Source organism: Leucoraja erinacea, chromosome 9 (genome assembly GCF_028641065.1).
Source record: "Leucoraja erinacea ecotype New England chromosome 9, Leri_hhj_1, whole genome shotgun sequence".
NCBI lineage: Eukaryota > Metazoa > Chordata > Chondrichthyes > Rajiformes > Rajidae > Leucoraja > Leucoraja erinaceus.
The window spans coordinates 45,947,566-45,964,824 of NC_073385.1; the positions used below are offsets into that span (position 1 = coordinate 45,947,566).

General features: G+C 41.7%; 1 protein-coding gene across 1 annotated transcript in view; it reads right to left on the reverse strand.

The window, feature by feature from the left end:
* Positions 1-17,259, reverse strand: part of LOC129700327 (RAS guanyl-releasing protein 1-like) — a 97,821-nt gene that overhangs the window by 39,895 nt on the left and 40,667 nt on the right. The window contains 1 exon segment of the mRNA XM_055640721.1: positions 5,227-5,332. Within this exon segment, the coding sequence (XP_055496696.1) occupies positions 5,227-5,332 (106 nt within the window).

Below are 17,259 nucleotides of genomic sequence, written 5' to 3' on the forward strand. Positions count from 1 at the left end.
GTGGAGCTGAGGGATCTAGAAGTACAGCTACGCAATTATCCACAAATGGCGCCGCAGGTAGATAGGGTGGTAAATAAAAGTACATTGACCTTCATCAGTCAGGGTATCGAGCATATAACACAGAACAGCGCAGCACCGGAACGAGCCCTCCAGCCATCAATGTTTTTACGGAACATGATGCCTAACTGAACTGCTCATCTGCCTGTAAATGATTCATATCCCTCTATTCCCTGCACTTCCATGTCCATCCAAAAGCCTCTTAAACAGCACTATCATATCTGCCTCCCCACCACCCCTCGCAATGCGCTCCAGTCCCCCACACTCGCTGTGTAAAAAACTTGCCCCGTGCATCTCCATTAAACTTCCCCCCTCTCACCTTGTAGCTATGCCCTCTTGTGTTGGACATTTCCACCCTGGGAAAAGGTTCTAACTGTCTACCCTATCAATACCTTTCATTGTTTGATATGCTTCTATCGTCTTCCCTCAACCTCTGATGTTTCAGAGAAGACAACCCAAGTCTACCCAACCTCCCCCTGTAGCAGAAACTCTCTAATCTAGGCAGCATTTGGGTAAACTTCCTATTTACCCTCTCCAAAGTTATTACATCTCTCCTGTAATGGGGTGACCAGAACTGCATGCAATATTCCAAATGGGGCCTAACCAAAGTTCTCTAGAGCTGCATCATGACTTCCAACCTATTGTACACAATGTCCCTAGTAATGAAGGCAAGCATACCATATGCCTTCATTACCACCCAATCTACTTGTCTTGCCATCTTTAGAGAGCTATGAACCAAAAATCCAAGATCCCTCTGCACATCAATGCTGTTAAGAATCTTGCCATTACCTATCTACTCTCTCCTTACATTCAACCTCCCAAAGTGCAACACCTTGCACTAGCTCGGGTTAAAATCTACCTGCCATTTTCCCACCTATTTCTGCAGCTGATCTATATCCTGCTGTATCTTCTGACAGCCTTCCTCACTGTAGGTGACTCCTCCAATTGTGGTATCGTCAGCAAACTTACTCACCAACCCATCTACATGTACGTCGAGCTCATTTATATATATCGCAAATAGCAGAGGTCGTAGCACAGATCCCTGTGGACTCGCTGGTCACAAATCTCCAGCCAAAATATCTACTTTCCACCACAATCCTCTGTCTTCAATGGATAAGCCGATCTTGAATGTTATGTTATATTTGTACAAGATGTCAGTTAGGCCGCATTTGGAGGATTGTGTTCAGTTTTGATCACCCTGCCATAGGAAGGATTTCATTAAGATGTAAAGAGTGCAAAGAAGATTTATGAAGATGTTGCCAGTATTCGAGGGCCTGAGCTACAGGGAGAGATTGGGCAAACTAGGACTTTATTCCTTGGAGTGCAAGTGGTTAAGGGATGATCTTATAGGGGGTATATCAAATCATGAAGGCAATTGATAGGGTGAATGCATAGAGTCTTTAATCCAGGGTAGGGGAACCAAGAACCAGAGGACAAAGTTTTAACACGAGAGGGGAAAGATTTAATAGGAACCCGAAGAGCATTTTTTTCACTCAGAGGGTGGTAGGTATATATGGAATGAGCTGCCATAGGGGATAGTTGAGGTGGGTGCAATCGTTAAAAGATACTTGGACAGATACATGGATAGAAAAGTTTTAAAGGATGTGGACCAAATGCCAGCAAATGGCACAAGCTTAGATGGGGCGATTTGGTCGGCATGAACAAAAAGGGCTGAAGGGCATATTTCCGTGATGCATGACTCTATAACTAATATCAGCTTCAGTTTCAGTTTTTGTTAGTTGAGTGAGGGTCAGTACACTCTGATGCAATTGAAAGTTCAGCAGTTATACTGGATCAGTTTACTTATATGTTTTGATCCCCATTATGTGTAATAACAAACTGGTGAAAACTACATTTTCGAATGACATTTACACTTTACACTAGTCCCTCCTGACAATTCACCTATATGTTGTGATATATTTATTGCAGCAAGTGCTGCTGAAATCATCAAGGGAACTCAGCTGCAGGAAGTGAAATGTATGCTTAGTAAATACTTAGTGAAAATATATATTTAGTATTTATTGTATCTGTAATCCCAGATCCCTTGGTCTCTGCTCCACTGAGGATTTTTCCAAGGTTTATGTGACCTCTTGGTATTGTTAGTATGAATATATTGGAGGGAGATACTGTCCGACTAATTTCATTTTTTTAGCGATAATTAAATATATTGAATAGGAAGTACAGTTGAATGTGTTCCACATAGACTTCAGTAAGGCCTTTGATAAAATGCTTCATGGAAGTCTGGTCCAAAAGGTTTGAGACCAAGTTGATAAATTGGTTCCAAAATTGGTTTGGTAATCGGAGATAAAGGATGATGTTGTAGGGTTGCTTTTGTGATTGGAAGCCTATGACCAACAGTATACCGTAGAGAATCAGTGTTGATTTCCTTGCTGTTTGTTACATGCATTAACAGATGTCAAAGCTAGACACAAAATGCTGGAATAAACTCAGCGGGTCAGACTGCATCTCTGGAGAAAGTGAACAGGTGACATTTTGGATCAGAACCCTCTTCAGACTGAAAGATAGGGAAGGCCAGAACAAAATAGGGCTGGTTACAGATGATCTCAGGAAGGGTGGAATCTATTATGGCCCATTGTTGGCTGGGGAAAATGTGCTAATGACAGGGATACAAGGATGGGAACAGTGGAATTAGTAGGATGACTAAAGTGGGGGAGGGGGTAGAGAGAAGGGAGGGGGGTGGGCGGGGGAAATGCAGGGGTTAATTGAAATGAGGGAAATCAACATTCATATTGAGTTGTAAGCTGGCCAATCGAAATATGAAGTGCTGTTCCTCCAATTCGTGTGTGGCCTCACACTGACATTCGGGGAGACCCAGGACAGAAAGGTCAGTATGGAAGGCAGTCAGGAACGGGGAGTTAAAATACTTGGCATCTTGTAGATCGTGTGGGCCTAGGCGGACTGAGCGTAAGTGTTCAGTGAAAAGAGAACATTGTATAGGGCAATTGCAGATGAAATTGATAGACGGAGGTGTTTTTTTGGGGGATTGCATTAGAGCAGAATATGAATGTTAGGGCCTGAGGGACTGTTGAGCAAAGGGACTGTGGTGTACGAATCCAAAGAATCCCAAAGGTGATAGCGCTATTAGATAAGGTAGAGATGGCAGCACACTTTAACAATGTGGAACTCGCGGTCCTTGGTTAGCGACCGACTTTGGGAGCTCCAACCGCAGGAGCTTCAACCGCCCGATCGCGGGAGCTTCGATCGCCCTGAGGTGGGAGTTTCGATTGCTGGCTGCGGGAGCTTCGATCGGCCTGACTGCGGATGGTTCGACTCCCCCAACCGCGGGAGAAAAGGAGGAAAGAAGATAAGACCTTGTTGCCTTCCATCACAGTGGGGAATGTGGAGGAGCTGCTGTGATGGATGTTTATGTCAAATTTTTATGTAGTTGTGTGTCTTGCTGCTTTTTTTTTGTATGACTGTAATGGCAAACCAAATTCCTCGTATGTTGCAAAACATACTTGGCTAATATATTACGATTATGGTTATGATTACAGGATATTTGCCTTCATTAGCCAGGGAATTGAATACTTGTCTTGGTACAACTTTATAAAACATTGGTTTGGCCAAGTTGGAATATTATGTGCAGTTCGGATTACCACAGTCGTAAGAACGGGATTGCACTGGAGAGGATATTTCATTTATGAGGAGAGACTGGATAGACTGAGTTTGGTTATCTTGGGCCACAGGGGGCTGAGAGGAGACCTGACAGAACTATGCAACATTATGAAAGGCACTGAGATTAGGTAGTAAGAAACATTTCCTCCTAGTAGATGGCCAAGACCAAAGGACATAGAATCTTTTCCCACATAGGGTGGTTGTAATTTGGAATGCACTGGCTGAGGTGGTGGTAGAAAGCAGGTGCTCTCATGGCATTTAAGCATAAGAATAACCAGTCGAACTACCCAAACATACGGTTCTAGTTAATAGGATTAGTATAGACAGGTGCGTGATGGTCTGCATACACAAGGTGGGCCGGGGGTTTATTTCTGCGGTGCTGTATGACTCTATGGTGTGAGATGGTATATTTTGGGAGTGAACATCAGGAGGCTACATCTTGGAGAGATCTGCAATGGAGTAGAGACCCAAGAGATCACATATACACAAGGCAGGAAATGAGCCCCAAAAGTATTGGAGTTATAGAACAGAAGGACAGAAGTAATGTTACACTTTTATGAAATTTCAATTGAAACACATCTGGAGAACTGCACAGTTTTTTTCATATCACAAAAAGGATATTAAGACACTGAAATTGAGTGTAACAAATATTTACTGGAATGATACACCAATTGATAGGTAAAACTAGGTTGAACAGAAATGATTGACAAATGATCTATTAAGAGGTTTTTGAGGTTTTTGTAGGTTAGATATAGATTTGTAGGGAATTTAATATCGGAGCTATTAATAAAAGTTTCTAAAACTACTAATAATTCCAACAGGGTATTCAGAAGAAACGTCTTTAGACAGAAACCAGTCATAATACGGAACTCATTGCCTCAAGTAATTTTTTGAGACCAATAGTATTGTTGTATTTACAGGAAATGCTATATAAGTACATGAGGGTAAACAGAAAGGAAAACTATTAAGTTGCAGTGAATTTAAATTAACATGAAAGGTGCAGCAACATTTTTTTTTCCTTTTGCATTAGAATCGAGATATCTGATTTGGTAGTGACAGAACAGCAACAATTAGATTCTATTACTTTGTAAGTGATTAGATTCTAAATTATATTTAACCTGAATCATATCACACTTGGGGATAACTCGCGATTTTTGAAAATGTGTCAGTGGATAATTTTAGATCTAGTCCAAAGGTCTTCAATTTAATATTTCATCCACGAGACACCACTTTGAACAGTCTGGGACATCCACTGCACTACCCTACAGTATCAATCTAGACCATTGATTGACCTTTCAAACTTCTGACAGAAAGAACTACTGCACTATCAACTGAATCTAGCTGACATTAAAGGGTGTAGATGGGGGGAAATATACTTTTAACTTTTTACTTCACAAACTAAAGAGCATTTTTACAAATCATTTAAACTAAACTCCACTTCCTTTTCCAACCTGTTTATGATCCAGATATACTGTTACGCTCTAGTGGTAATACCTGCTTTGCAGTTCAAGGATTATTGCACCAAAAGGATATAGTACGATGAGCTTCTGCAGCAGCTCCGTTGATGATACATTGAAGCGGTGCATTGACAGAGTTACCTGCAAGAGGTGGCTGCTTCGACATAGGTTCCCATCTGCATCTGTTGGGAGAGAAAAGATTATTATGATTTGGTACACAGGCTCACTGATGTCTTCCTCGTCATTTATGCAAATATGACTATTCGCCTTCAGTATGAAAACTTTGGTTTTAGTTCAATGATTTTGCGAGTAGGTCCTTTCATTAAATCTGTGAGTTTTAAGATTAAAGACAATGGAAAATGGCATGCTACTTCACTATACTGCAAAGCCAGGCACTGAAGTGGGTCAACGCTATTAGCTCCAAACAGATAAAATTGACGGTGCTATTGTATGGACTGATCTCACATCTAAAAATGAACAAAATGTTACAAAATTAGAAAGTACCTTGTTCTATTCTCACTGTTTTTTGTATCTGCTGAAAGCAGTATTTTATAAAACAAATTCAGGATTGACCAAAAAATTAAAATTAATTCTCTTCCAAATCACACACCATCCTAAAAAGCCAGAAGATGGGGAAGCTTCTAAAGAACAACAGAAGGTAACTAAAAAGGCAATACGGGCAGAAAAGATTAAATACGAAGGTAAGCTGGCCAATAATATAAAAGAGGATAGATAGCAAGACTTTCTTCATTTATATAAATAGTAAGAAAGAAGCAAGAGTGGAAGTTGGACCACTGGAGAATGATGCAGGAGAATTGATAATAGGGAATAAAGAAATGGCAGATGAGTTGAACATTTTTTTTATAATCAGTCTTCATAGTGGAAAACACCAGCAACGTGCCTGAAATTCATGAGAGTCAGGGGGTGGAATTACTGGACTGGCTATTACGGGAGAAGGTGCTTGGGAAGCTGAAAAGGCTGAAGGTAGATAAGTCACCTGGACCAGATGGACTGGGCCCTAGGGTTCTGAAAGAGGTGGCTTTAGAGATTGTGGAGGCATTGACAATGATATTCCAAGAATCACAAGAGACAGTAGTGGAAAATTGCCAATATTGCCCCGCTGCATAAGAAGCAAGCAAAGCAGAATAGTTGGAACTATAGGCCGGTTAGTCTGACCAGTGGTTGGTAAGATTTTAGAGTCCATTATAAAGGTTGAGGTTACTGAGTACTTAGAAGTTCACGATAAAATAGGCCAAAGTCAGCATGGCTTTGTGAAGGAGAGGTCTTGCTTGACATCTGTTGGAATTCTTTGAAGAAATAAATGGCAGGACAGACAAAGGAGAGTCAGTAGATGGTGTTTACTTGAACTTTCAGAAAGCCTAGGGTGCCACATGTGAGGCTGCTAAGGAAGATGAGAGCCCAAGGTATCAGATACTAGCATGGGTAGCAGGTTGGCAGGGAAGTGGCAGATGGAATATAGTGTAGCAGAGTGTGGAGTCATGCATTTTGGTAGTAGGAATAAAGGCGTACACTATTTTCTAAATGGGGAGAATCCAGAAATCGGAGGTGCAAAGGGACTTGGGAGTGCTGGTGCAGGATTCCCAAAAAGTTAATCTTCAAGTCGAATGGGTAGTAAAGAAAGCAAACTTAATGCTAGCATTTAATTAAAGAGGGCGTGTATGCAAAAACAGGGTTGTAATGCTGAGGCTCTAAAAGGCGCTGGTAAGGCCACATTTGGAATACTGTGAGCAAATTTGGGCACTATATCTGAAGAAAGATGTGCTGGATCTGGAGAGGGTTCAGAGGAGGTTTACAGGAATGATCCCAGGAATGAGTATGTTAACCTATGATGAGCGTTTGTCGGCACTGGGCCTGTACAGCTGGAGTTTAGAATAATGAAGAGGGACCTCATTGAAACATACAGAATAGTGAAAGACTTGGATAGAGTGGATGTGGAGACGATGTTTCCACTTGTGGGAGAGTCTAGGACTAGAGGTCATAGCCTCAGAATTAAAGGACGTTCTTTTAGGAAGGAGATGAGAAAACATTTTCTTTAGTCAGAGGGTGGTGAATCTGTGGAATTCTTTGCCGTCAGTGGATATTTTTAAGGCAGAGATAGATGGATTCTTGAATAGTACAGGTGTCAGTGGTCATGGAGAGAAGGCATGAGAGTGGGGTTAGGAGGGAGAGATAGATCAATTATGATTGAATGACGGAATAGACTTGATGGGCCGAATGGCTTAATTCTACACCTAACACTTATGACCTATGACCTAACTTTGAAATACATTGCCAGTCCTTCTGAGTGTAAATCTCGGATTTATAGTAATATCTTCAGCAAAAGGGCTGCAGCAATTGAGGCAAGCAGTTTACCATCACCTACACAGGGGTAATTAGGAACAGGCAATAAGTAAGATGCCGTATTACATAAATTAATGGCAGCTCATTCCATACAACCATGATACTGTGGAAAAACTCCAATCTCCTTTACATTTTGAGGCGGCGTGACTCACTGTTGCAGCGGCTCCTACAGCCTGTCTGTCTTTTTTTATTTTTTGTCTTGTTAAATGTAGTTGTTTGTGTTTTTTAAATAGTTTTTTTAACTGTGTATATGCGGGGGGACGGGGGGAGGGAAGGGGGAACATTTTTAAACTCTCTTCCCTGTACGTGAGACCCAAACTTTTTCCTGTCGGGTCTCCGTTGTCGTTGGGGCCTAGCGCCGTGGAGCGGTCTCCAGCCTGAACGACCTGGAGGCTCCAGTCACGGAGCTTTTGGAGCTGCGGACTTACCATCGTGGGGCTGGCCGGTATCGGAGCGTGGGGAGCAGTGTTGACTCGCTGCTGCGGCTCGACCACGTAGCCCAGAGGTTCCAGCTGCAGCCGCAGGTCCTGTGGACTGACGGGACATCGGGAGCGCGTGGGTCCGGGTGGAGAGACCGCTTTCCGGAGCTCCCGCAACGCGTCTTCTCTAGCCCGAGTCACGGGGTTTGAACGACCCGGAGCGGGGCCCTACATCGCCCCACGTGGCCTAAAGTGGCCGTACATCGCCGTGGGACTTATCATCGCCCGCCTGGGGCTTGGACATCGGGAGAGAAATGGAAAACAGGGGAGAGAAAAATACTTTGCCATCCATCGATGGATGTTTTTGTAAATTGAATTGTGTGTATGTCTGTAGGAGAATGTCTTTGTTTGTATGGCTGTGGAAACGGAGTTTCGTTTGAGCCTCACTGAGGTTCAAATGACATGTAATAAATATTGATTGATATTGATTTTTCCCCTCTCACCTTAAACCTATGCCCTCTAGTGTTAATTTCTGGGATACTCTATCTCATCAATGCACCTCATAATCTTATACTTCTATAAAATTACTGCAACCTCAGAAATCACCAGTGTGAACAAATTCAGAATATTCAATGTCTCCTTGTGGTTAAAGCCTTAATTCTAGGTGACATCCTGGTGAAAAAAGGAGAGGTGCTGGAGGAACTCAATGTGTCAGGTGGAGAGAATTGAACAGTTGATATTTCAGTTCGAGATTCTTCATCTGAACTGAAAGAGTAGAGTTGCCAGTATAAAAGGGTTGGGAGAGGGTGGATTAAGCTGGCAAGCAATAGGTGGATCCAGGTGAAAAGGGGTTGATAGGTAGATATGGGTCAGGTGGGGGAAGGAAGGGAAGGGAAGGGAAGGGTGGAGATAGTGACACAACTGGGAGGTGATAAGTGAAGACATACTGGTTTGGTACAAGGAGTTAGGGTGGTCATGGTGGGCTGTTAATCAAATAGGAAGCCCTTATCCAGTAGTGTGCTGGAGGGATCAGTGCTCAGTCTACTGTTGTTTGTCTTCTATATTTACAATTTAGATGACAATGTTCATAACAACATTAGTAAGTTTGCAGATGACTCCAAAAGTGGTGACATAGTGAAGAGAGCTATCTAAGATTACAAAATGAATGAGCTGAGGAAGTGGGCTAAGGAATGTAGTGGAACTTACTTGGATAAGAGCAAGGAGTTGCATTTTGTTAAGTTGAACTGGGGCAGGACTTGCAGAATATATGGTAGATCCCTGTAAAGTGTTGCAGAGCAGCGAGACCATGGGTTGTGGTACACATTTCCCTGAAAGTGGTGTCACAAGCAGACTAGGTGATGAAGAAGGTGTTTGGCATGCTTGCCTTTTTTATTCAGGACACTAAATATAGGAGTTTTGCCATCATGTTAAAAATGTACAAATCATTGGTGAGACTGTATTTGGAGTATTGTGTGCCGTTCTGGCTGCCCAGCTATAGGAAGGCAGAGAAAGCTGTAAGAAAAATTCACAAGGATGTTCTCACGGCTGGAGGGATTTAAGGTGTAAGTAGAGGCTGGATAGGAGATTGAGGGGTGACCTTACAGAAGTGTATACAATCGTGTGGGACATAGATAAAGTAGATGATCACAATCTTTTTTCCAGGGTAAGGGCGCCTAAAACTAGAGGGCATAGTTTTACGGTGAGAAGGAAAGGATTTAAAAGGGGCCTGAGAGACAAATTGTTCACATGGTGGATCATAGGTATATAGAACGAGCTGTCAAAGAAAACTGTTGAGGAAAGTATAATTACAATGTAAAAAATACATTTGCACAGGTTGAGAGGATATGGTCTTAATGCAGGAAAATGGGACTAGCTCAGAAGATATATTGGTTGACATGAGTTGGACCGAAATACCTATTTCCTGGGAAAAGGACCTATCTCCATGCTGTTAACACTTTGGACCTAAGAAGCCCTCTGCCTTCTTTCATCAAGGCAATTTTATATCTAGTTTGCAACATTTCTTGGATCCAGTGTGCTTTAACCATGCAAGATCTTGTCAAAAACTTTGCTAAAGTCTATGTAAATAATGTCTACCACTCTTCAATAATTTAGTAGAGTGGGAGGTTTGCCATTACTTTCAGTGTTGTTGCTTAGTACATGCATAAGGAAAGAAAATGTTCTGTTATCAAATTCTAATATTGTTAGTCACGGAAGCAATTATCATTCTGTAGCAAAAGAAAAAAGCTTTATTTGCACAGGTCCCATAGGCTGCATCGTTACATCAGTTAGTCATCATGGATGTTCTCCATATTGTACTTTATTAAATGTGATCTTTGTAGTCCATTTTAATGGCACCCATAACCTCCCAGCTTATCCAGTGTCTAATTCTGCTTTTTTTTTAAATAATTAAAGATTCTGCTTGCATCAAACTTTGAGGAAGAGAATTCCTAAAGCTGTTGATGCTCTGAGAAAAATAATCATGCACCAGGATATTCTGATCCCACTGCATCTCAGAACTTTACAATCTTTCATCGTTATAGGTTAAAGGCTTTTTTGATATTTTTCCTGCCAAAGTGGACAATTTCACATTTTCCCACATCATATTCCATTTACGAGATCTTTGCGTATTCTTCTTCATAGCCTGTTCAAACATGCATTCAGTGGCCCCGATGTAGCTTCCTTTACACAGCGAGACCAAGTGTACACTTAAAGACTGCCTTGCCTGATATTTGCACTTTGTGCTCCAAGACCTGCTGAATTTCACCTTTGCTAACCATTTTAACTTCCCTTCCCATTCCTCTACCAATCCTTCTGTCCTTGGCTCCCCCCATTGCTGGAGGAGAGCCACAACCAAACTGGAGAAACAGTATCTCATATGGCACTTGGGTAGTGTACAACCATATGGTATGAACATTGAGTTCTCCAATTTCAAGTAATACCCCAACCCCCTTCTCTTTCCCATGATCCCCATCCAACCACTCCAGTGCACACACACCAGTCACACCAACTTCCAACCCCTCCCCATTACCCTGTTCCTCCCCATCCTTCGTACACTTGTCTCCCATTCCCAAGTCCCCAGTTTCCTTTTTATTCCCTTTCTTTCCACTCCTCTGTCGCCTTCCACCCATATCCCTCTCTTCAGCTTTACATTTCATTCCTCCTTTTTCCTTATCTGACACCTTTTTGTCTCCTTTTCATCTCTAGCCTTTATCACTTATTCCACTCATTTCCTCCCCCCTCCCTCACCTGTATCCACCTATCACGCAAGACTTTGCCCTGGTCCCACCTCTCTTTTCCAGCTTTCTCCACCCTACAATCATTTTGAAGAAGGCCCAAACCAAAACCTCGTCTATCCATTTCCTCCACAGGTGTTGCCTGACATACTGAGTTCCTCAAGCACTTTGGGTGTTGCTCAAGTTTCCAGCACTTGCAGTCTTCTTTATAGCCTCCTTTTGTTCAATTCAACTTATTTTACTATTTGCCTTTATGTCATCAGCAAAGTAAAAAAATACCTTTGATTCTTTCTTCCAAATCATTTACATTCATTGTGAACCACTGAGGCCCCAGAAACAATCCCAGTGGCACACCACTCATCATATCCTGCCCACCAGAAAAAGACTTGTTTATGCCTATTCACTGTTTTCTATTATCCATGCAATTATCCATACCAATAGGTTATGTCCTGGACCAATTTGTCAAGTGTGTCTAATTTTCATAGGCATTGGAACCAGAACAATTACATGTTTTCTTGCTGCAGATTTACTATTCTAGAATAGCAAATTATTCTATAAATTATTCTAGAAACAAAGACCATGATAGTGCAAACCAAAGTATGTTGCCAGTCCATAGCAGTATAGTGCTGAAGTGAGATTGTCTTTAGGATTGTTCAGGGAGGTTGATGGGAAGAAGATGTTTTGAACCTGGAGGTCATGGTTCTCGGGCTCATGTACTTTCTTCCCAGTGGCAAGAGTGAAGTGAGAGCTTGGCCAGGCTGATGTCGGCCTATGATGATATTGGCTGCCTTTGAAAGGCAGAATTTAATGGAGGAGAGCTCATTGAACCACCTTGGGGAATGGCTGCTAACCAGCAGCCGTCCGTTTAATTCACTTTTTTTTTGTAGTTCTAGTGAGTCCTGTGTTTTGTTTGTGGGAGAAATAGACTTTTTAATGTGGGGTGAAGGGGGTAACTATATTTCTAGGTCCCTACCTGGTCGGTGAGGCAGATTTTTCTCTGGGCTGCCCCGTCGACCCTGTCCTCGTGGCCAGCGGGCGTGGACCGCCGTTTCCTGGCGGGGACCGCCCAGCACCTCGGCTTCAGTGGCGGCACAGCGCTGGAACGCTATCGCGGAGCGGAGCAGGTGATGCCTTGCCTGGGTCACCGCGCTGGATCGACGCGCTGGAGCTCCGGTGAGCTGTGACCGCCGAGTTCAACACCTCCGGGCTGCGGGCTGCTGCGGAGCGGAGCGGGCGGCGCCGACTTCAACATCGGGAGCCTGGGAGCTCCAAACTGGCGCGGCCTTGTCGGCTTCGGAAGCCGCGGTCTCCGGTAAGGAAGCGGCCGTTCCAGGTGGCCCAGCCGCTGAGAGGACTCTCCCGACGCCGGGGCAACAGCACCCGGCGAGAACGGCCAGGAACATCGGGCCTCCGTAGAGGCAATAGCGGAGGCCTCAATAGGCCTGACTTTGGGAGAACTGGGGATGGGGACTGGACATTGTGCCTTCCCCCACAGTGGTAACCATTGTGGGGGGATGATTTTTTGTGTGTAAGTGATTATTTTAGTTTGTGTCCAAGATGGCTGTCGGAAGGGAGAGTGTACGCTGGCGCGGTTTAGCTGCCGCTGCTCTCTCTTCACATTGTGTTTTTGATTTTTTTGTCTTTGGATCGAATTCTGTCTTTAATTTGTGTATTGGTGATGTCTTTATTATTTATTTTACTCCGATTATATGTTTTTTACTCTTATTAAATTCTGTAAGGTGTCCTTGAGACTTTTGAAAGGCGCCCACAAATAAAATTTATTATTATTATTATTATTATTGAACAGGCAATGTCCACCACTTTCAGCAGCTAACTTTGAGGAAGATAACTCTTGAGCATTCAAACCAGGCCAAGGAAACCAATCATTTGGCAACATGCCAAATCTCCTCAAGCGTCTGAGAAAGCAGAGACATTGGTGAGCTTTTGTTGTTATTGCATGAAAGTGCTTGCCTCAGGACAGATCATCAGACCTCTTTCATCTCATGTGCTAATCCCAGGACAGATCATCAGACATCTTCCATTAAAGATGGTGTTAGGGCGTGATGACTTTATGCTAGCAACTGAGCAGACAATATTAGATATAACACTTTTTAAACCACCATTTTCCACAAAGACCTTTGATGCAGCATCTTTATCAAATGCCTTCTGGAAATCTAAAAATAATACATCTACCAGTTCCCTTTCATTACCAGCCTTGTTCATTCTACAAAAGAACTCCAATAAAGTGGTCAAACATGCTCTACTTTTCACAAAACCAAATAAGAATTTTCTTAATCATCTTGAATTTTTTGTAAATGCTTTAATAATAGCTTCCAACACTTTAATTATGACAGATATTAAGCTAACCGTCCTGTAGTTTCTTGCTTTGTCTCCCTTTTTGAATTAAGATACATTTGCAATTTTCCAGCTCAATGGAACTTTACCAAATATAGGCAATTTTAGAAAATTTGATGTTTTATTATATATCTCTCACTAGCTATGTCTTTTATTGAATGACTTAGTTACTATTGCAGAGTAATGCAATTACATAATTTTCATACATTTTCTAATTTAACCAATGCATTTAATAGATACAGGAACTTTTAGAACCATAGCATTGTACCCTCGTGTGCAGCATGAAAAATAAGTGGGACAAATACAAACTTAAAAGGTTTGCGTTGGCTAATAATTTAGTTGATTGAAGTGCTTCCTTTCCTCTGATATCACTATCTGAGAAATTGAAAGGGAGTCTGAAGGAGGTGCCCAGTTTGTTGTGAGCCCAAGACGATCTCAGCAGCAGAGAAATTCTGATGGATGTTTCAGTCATACGTTCTATGATACGATACAATAGAACTTTATTTATCCCGGGAGGGATATTGATCTGCCAACAGTCATAAAAACACAAAATACATGAAACATTAAATTAAAATGACGAGTGGAAAGGCTTTGGGGATGTGTGAAGATTGAGGGGTGGGGTCAGTCTCAGTCTCTGTCTGTCCCACGACAGAAGGGGGAGGGGTTGTAAAGTTTGATAGCCACAGGGAAGAAGGATCTCCTGTGGCATTCTGTATTGCAACTTGGTGGAGCCAGTCTGTTGCTGAAGGCACTCCTCAGGTTAACAGGTGTGTCATGTCATCTCGAGATGGGGCAGGCATGCTGATGGACTGGAATAGAGTATTTTCACATGTTTTATCTGCAATAATGAGGTAGGTATCAACCACATACTTGACTGCTATGGACTGCAGCAATTCCGATATGGCTGAATGATCCAGCAGGGCATACATCATAGAAACAAAGAAACATAGAAAATAGGTACAGGAGTAGGCCATTTGGCCCTTCGAGCCTGCACTGCCATTCAATATGATCATGGCTGATCATCCAACTCAGTATCCTGTACCTGCCTTCTCTCCATATCCCCTGATCCCTTTAGCCACAAGGGCCACATCTAACTCCCTCTTAAATATAGCCAATGAACTGGCCTCAACTACCTTCTGTGGCAGAGAATTCCAGAGATTCACCACTCTCTGTGTGAAAAATGTTTTCCTCATCTTGGTCCTAAAAGATTTCCCCCTTATCCTTAAACTGTGACCCCTTGTTCTGGATCAAACCAGACAACTCTTCCAGACTCCTGACTGAAATGATAAATGTGCCATATTGTATGATATCTTCAACAAACTGATAAATGGAGGAAGCATCTGTGATGGAGAAACTTCTTGTAATAAAATATCCATGTGGGCGGCACAATGGCACAGCAGTAGAGTTGCTGCCTTACAGCACTTGCAGCGCCAGAGATCCGTTTTCGATCCCGATTACGGGTGCTGTCTCTACGGAGATTGGATGTTTTCCCCATGACAGCGTGGGTTTTCTCTAAAATCTTTGGTTTCATCCCACATTCCAAAGACGTACAGGTTTGTAGGTTAATTGGCTTAGGTTTGTATACTTGCTATAAGTGTAAATTGACCCCCACCGTGTGTGTAGGCTAGTGTTAATGTGCGAGGATAGCTGGTTGGCCTGGACTCGGTGGGCCGAAGGGCCTATATCTCTAAACTAAGCTAAACTATAGGTCAATAGAGAGGCAATTGGTGACTCCTGATTAGTTTGATTAACTGAGAGATCACCAATGAGACGACATCAAATAGACGCAGTAAGCCACAAAGATAACATAAATGGAGATTGGCAAGATAGCTCAGACAACACAATCTTTATTTTTTACTGTATATTTGACCTGATGAAAATCCTTTCACAAAATATTACTTTGTTGCACAGAAAAGCATTTACTTTACAATAGTAAAGTAAAAGCTATTCTGTGCAACAGTAATATTTTGTTTAGTCTTAAAGTAATATACCTTTATCGTACTGTTAATAGATGTTGTTCATTCACAATGGTCGCAATTATCTGCAGTAGAAATAAAAAATGTATAATGTTCTGCAGTCTGATCTAATAAATAAATCAACACGTCAGGCTCATAACACAGTCAGCCTCAGAAAACTTGGTTAATTTAAATTACTCCATCTACACTAAAGTGAAACATAAAAATATAAAATATGAAGTATAAACAGTGAATAAAATAGTAATAGATATGTTTTTTTACATTTTTAAGTATGAAAAAATTTCAATGGAATCTCATTTGGTTGTCTTTAGCAATGATATGCTGGAGTATTGTGTTCAATTTTGGTCACCCTGCTATCGGAAAGATGACATTAAGCTGAAAGAGTGCAGAGAAGATTTACAAGGATGTTGCGAGACTCGATGGCCTGAGCTATAGGGAGATATTGGGTAGGCTAAGACTTCACCGAGAGACTAAGAGACTGAGGGATGATCTTATAGAGGTAAATTAAATCACGTGGAATAGGTGGGTGAATGCACTTTGTCTTTTTTCCCTAGGGTAAGGGAATCAAGAACTAGAGGTCATAGATTTAAGGTGAAAGGGGAGAGATTTAATAGGGATTTGAGGGGCAACCTTTTCACATGGAGAGTGTTGGGTATATTGAAGCTGCCAGAGGAAGAAGTTGAGGCAGGTACAATAACATCAGTTAATAGACATTTGGACTAGGTACATGAATAGGAAAGGTTCAGAGCAATATGGGCCAGGCCCGGGTAAATCGGACTAGTTTGGATGGGGCATCATGGTTGGCATGGACTAGTGGACTGAAGAGTATCGACCCGAAAAGTCACACATCCTTCTCTCCAGAGATGCTGCCTGTCCCGCTGAGTTACTCCAGCTTTTTGTGTGTATCTAGTGGGCTGAACGGCCTGTTTCTGTGTATATGACTTTAAAACTCTGAGTCCTATACTCCAGCTATTTCTTTATATATGTCATTACCACTGTTAGAAAAACAACTTGAAAAGAACACACCAATGAATCCATGTGTAAATTAGTTTTCCAGTCTGGTGTAAATCACACTGGAAAAATATGAGATAAAAATTAGTTTATGTTTCTCGTATCAGGAGGTTAAAATATAAACTTGTGTTCAGCAGCCATCAACTATGAACTTTTGAGGAATACTGAGATTTGTTTTAACTTTGGGATGAAAAGTAGTCAATTGCATCATGGATTGTCACATTTATGGGATTTTGAAATGATTTCCTGTAACACATTGCTACTATTTCTGTTGATATAAATTGACAAACATTTTAATGAAGTTAGTGCTAAGTTAAGCATTTTAAATATTTTTGAATTCCAAAGTATATTTTATGAAACAACATGTAAATAGCAAATGATTGAGGGAAATGTTCTGGATTTGCAGAATTGAATTAACAATTTTTCAAAGAAAATGTAAAAGCTACAAATAATTAAGATTGACATGATCTATACAGCTACTCTCAAGATAAAATAACCAAGAATGTTTTATATAAGGTATGCAAAAATGTAAACCACAATATGTAAAAGCTCTAAAGCATCTTAGAGCCTTGAGGATACATGCCACATTCTATTTAAAGCTATGAATGTCTTTTTGTTTTATCACGATTATGTTTGCTGAGAAATCCAGAATATTACTGGTGTTACTTTGCTATTTTCATGGGTTAATGGAGAGTGAAAGTCAGTAGAAGGCTGAGTATCATTGAGTGGGAGTGAATAGATTGTCACTGTTGCA